Source organism: Benincasa hispida, chromosome 5 (genome assembly GCF_009727055.1).
Source record: "Benincasa hispida cultivar B227 chromosome 5, ASM972705v1, whole genome shotgun sequence".
In the NCBI taxonomy this organism is placed as follows: Eukaryota; Viridiplantae; Streptophyta; class Magnoliopsida; order Cucurbitales; family Cucurbitaceae; genus Benincasa; species Benincasa hispida.
In genome coordinates, this window is record NC_052353.1 from 49,473,225 (window position 1) to 49,477,250 (window position 4,026).

At 33.5% G+C, this 4,026-nt stretch overlaps 1 protein-coding gene across 1 annotated transcript; it reads right to left on the reverse strand.

Moving 5' to 3' along the window:
- Positions 1 to 563: 563 nt before the first annotated feature.
- LOC120077443 (uncharacterized protein At4g28440-like) lies at positions 564 to 2,744 on the reverse strand. Its single transcript, XM_039031322.1, has 2 exons — positions 2,385 to 2,744; positions 564 to 1,016 (listed from the first exon to the last, which is right to left on the reverse strand). Exons 1-2 carry the CDS (start codon positions 2,632 to 2,634, stop codon positions 829 to 831), a joined length of 438 nt encoding a protein of 145 aa, XP_038887250.1. The 5' UTR covers positions 2,635 to 2,744; the 3' UTR covers positions 564 to 828.
- Between the last annotated feature and the right edge of the window lie 1,282 nt (positions 2,745 to 4,026).

Below are 4,026 nucleotides of genomic sequence, written 5' to 3' on the forward strand. Positions count from 1 at the left end.
AACTGATTTTAAGATCGAATTAAAGCACGACTAACATAAAGTGAGACCCATATATAGACAAAATTTTAATCTCAGTTAAATTACAAAATTTAGTCATTTAATTATAAGATTACGTCTATCTACTTCAACTTAGAAAATTACAAAATCAACCCTTGATCGTCCAACTTAATAAACACAACCTATCGGATTACACACCTAAAGTGTTCATGAGTCAGATGAACACAAATCTTCAGTTCATAGATTAAATTTATAATCTTTCACTTAACCTTTTATTTATGTTCCAAGATTTTCTTAACTAACTGATAACAATTTATAATGCATACACACTGAGACTTACAACCTGCCCGAAACCATGCCAAAATTATCCAGTATGAAAAGTCAAGCAAATCTGCTAAAGCATATCGATAAGAGTTCGATTTCCATAAATTCAAAGGTTAAAGAGCCCGTTTCGATTGGTGTTTATAATCACTTTTAACACTTATTTAAACACTTTGAAAAGCAAGCCAAACAGGCCCTACATAACAGAGCAAGTTAGCTGAATAATATCACAATAGTTATATAAATAAGACACCAAAACGAAGGTACATTGGCAAAAACCTTCTATTTACTTTTCCAAATAATATGATCAGAAAGCAACATTTGCAATTTGCCTTTCAAGATCTTTATCACATCAGATCCAAATTAAGCATAGTAGGCACAGCAATAATCAACTTATATTACCTTCAGCAAGATTTGTGTTGCCATATAGAAACTGTATACCAGTTAAATAGCAGTTCACCACACAATAGGAAAGTAAATCCATCATAATTAACATTGCATATTTCGAAGTCATTCTTCAACGTTAACCAATTCATATTCAACCAGTGAGAGATTGTTGTCCTCTTTAACCTCAAAGTTGGCTGGTTCGGCAACTTCAACTCGTCCCCATTTATCTACTGCTAACCTCATAGAACCTTTGAACATGTCAATCTTTGCATTCCGCAGGGTCACAGTGTTTCCTGGCTTCATGATATCAACTGCAAAAATTACAGCCATTTGTTCAGGTAATAGACCACCATAATCATTCACTATCTATCTATCTATGCGTGTGTGTATTTTTCTTTTGATGGTGGGGGGAATTTGCCCTCGCCTATAATATACACAATACACAACAATAGATTCTTAATACCAAGCAGAGACAGAAAAAACATATCAACCGATAGGTTCAAGGCAAAAGATAAACAGCCAGCTATGGAATTAAACTGACAGTAGGATTCAAATAAAAAAAGCAATATTAACAAGGAGACTAATGTAAGGCATCACGGGGTGGCCTAGTGGTCAATGGGGGGAGGGGGACATGACCTTGATAAAGGGCTAACTGGTCAGTTTCAATCCATTGGTGGTCACTTATCTAGAATTCAATATCCTAGGAGTTTTCTTGACACCCAAATGTTTCAGTCACAGGCAGTTTGTCCCGTGAGATTAGTTGAGATGTACGTAAGTTGGTCCTGACACTCACAGATATATTAAAAAAAAAAAAAGAAACAAAGAAACTAATGTATGGCTACACCCCTGAACCTCAATCGGCCATCTCAACAGTTCTGATTTAAAGGAGATGAACATAAAGAAGCTATATCCTGACCAGCAACATCCCTTCCACAGATTAAAAAAAATAAGTCACCCACTAACTGTCCTTGATGATCTTTTCAAGTGCTAGAACAAAAGATATCCTACCCTAAACTAATTCTTTGTATTCTGTTATCAACAATGTAGTTCCCATTGCACCCTTAATATGAGTCTGTTTGAAATGAGTCTTTCCAAACATTTAGAAAGTCAATCCAAAAAGACCCTATCTCTTCTGCCAAAAAGCATTTCTAATTCAGACCTCGTTAAAAGCATTTCAAGTTTTCTAGAATCACAATGACTTGACCGTGAAAACCCTCCTTGTTATACAATTATCTCAACATCCAAATTCTATCTATATAAGAAAATAACCATTGAAAAACTAATTAACGGAACAAACTATCCATGGGGTTTCAAATAATTTATTGTTGGGGAGCCCTGTTTTGTAATTATATAATACCCTTGAAAGCTAGTTTTTTTTTTTTTTTTTGGTAGTCTAAATTGCAACTTCTCAATTATCAAGTAAACGTTTCGACTACTGGTTAAAATCCTTAATTCACGCAGAACAAATACGAAATTCACAGACAAAAAAGAAGACAGTGACTGTTCCAAACGAATTCTCAATCCCAGCAAAACATCAAGGAAATGGAAACTAAAATCCATCTATTATATTCAACGTTTATCATAACCATACACAAAATCATCTCAGCAAGTACAAGGATACATCCAAAAGATGAGAAAAATTGGGCTTTCAAACATTTTCAGGCAGCAGAGAAACGCACCTTGGTCGTTTCGAGCTGTGAAGACGATGGAACCAGTCTCATCACCAACAAGACATTCAGAAATTCGAGTTAATTGCTGAGGGCGAGCAGTAAGCATGGTGGATCGCCCACCTTTATTGACAACCTTCACATTTTTGGAACTCACCACCTTGACCGTGAGAGTGTGGCCGCTGGTACCAGGCTTAAGCTCTTCTACTTTTACGAACACGGGCTTCCTCTTTGCTGGAGCATTCACTGCTGGCGTCGCCATGGAAATCCCAACAATCGGAATCGTAACTCTGTTGCCGACGAAAGTGCAACGTGAAAATGGAGAATGAAATCGAACCTGAGGGTCAAAACCCTAACCCTAAGAATTTAATTTCGCGTTGAACTCACATTTGGGATTCTTTCAGATTGGGTTTTAGAATATGGGCTCTTTTTTGTGCCACTGAATTGGGCTTGGTTATGGGCTTTTGGGTTTTGGGCTTCTAAATCTCCATAGAAACAAGAACGTTAGATTACAAGTTTCCTAAACTTTGAAGCTACCATGATCTTTTACCGTAACTTTTAATTTTCTATCAAATGAGTTATTCAACTTTTAATTATGTGTACGTAGATCATCCAATTTTAATTTTGTATCTGTTAAGTCGTTAATATATTCGATATTCTTTATGGAGTACTTGATATGAAATTAAAACTTTAAACTCCATTTGGTGACTTTTTTTTTTTTTTTTTTTAAATCAAGTCTATTTACTCTCAATTTCTTATAATATTTTGCATTTTTCTTAATACAAGAGTTGAATTATTAGCCAAATTCTAAAAATAAATAAATAAATAATTTTTTTATTTTTTATTTTAAAAATTTAGCTTAGTTTTTTAAAATATTGGTAAAAAGTAGATAATAAAGTAAAAAATTTATAGGTGGAATAAGTGTTTAAAAGCTTAATTTTCAAAAACTAAAAATAAAAAATCAAATAGTTACCAAACTTGGGGAAATTAAAAGGATATTGTCCTTTTAGAAACTATTTAGAAAAATATTGTTGTTTTCAAACTATTTGTAAAAATATTGTTGTTTTTTTTTTTTTAAATAAGTCGAGGGTTGAAAATTACTCCACTTAGTATTATAAAATATGTTTGAAATAAATTATTAATAATATATATATATATAAAATAATATTACCAGATGTATTTATCTTGACGCTCCAATGCATCCCTTATTTCTTCTCTTCTTTTCTCGAAATAGTTCACGCATTTGAAGAATGTTATCTGAGCAAGAGTATTTATAGGCAACATTCGAGCTCCTTTGAGGACTCCATTTATGCACTCGGATAGATTTGTAGTCATCCACCTATATCTGAATCCTCCATCATGTGCTTGAGTCCATTGCTCTAAACTAATGTTGTCAAAAAAAACTCAGACAGCTCCGATTTATTCCTTTGATATCTTCAATTGCTTTGTTGAACTTTCGAATTTGAAACTGACAATCGGCACGATAAACATAATTTTTCAATAAATTAAATTTATACTTTTTATTGAAGTTGCTAATTATATGTCGTAAGTAGAAACGATTGCGACATTTTGATCCCGTCCAACCATTTCCTGGGTTGTTCACTGCTGCAATTATACCAGCATGTCGATATGAAATTAAACACACCTCTTTATG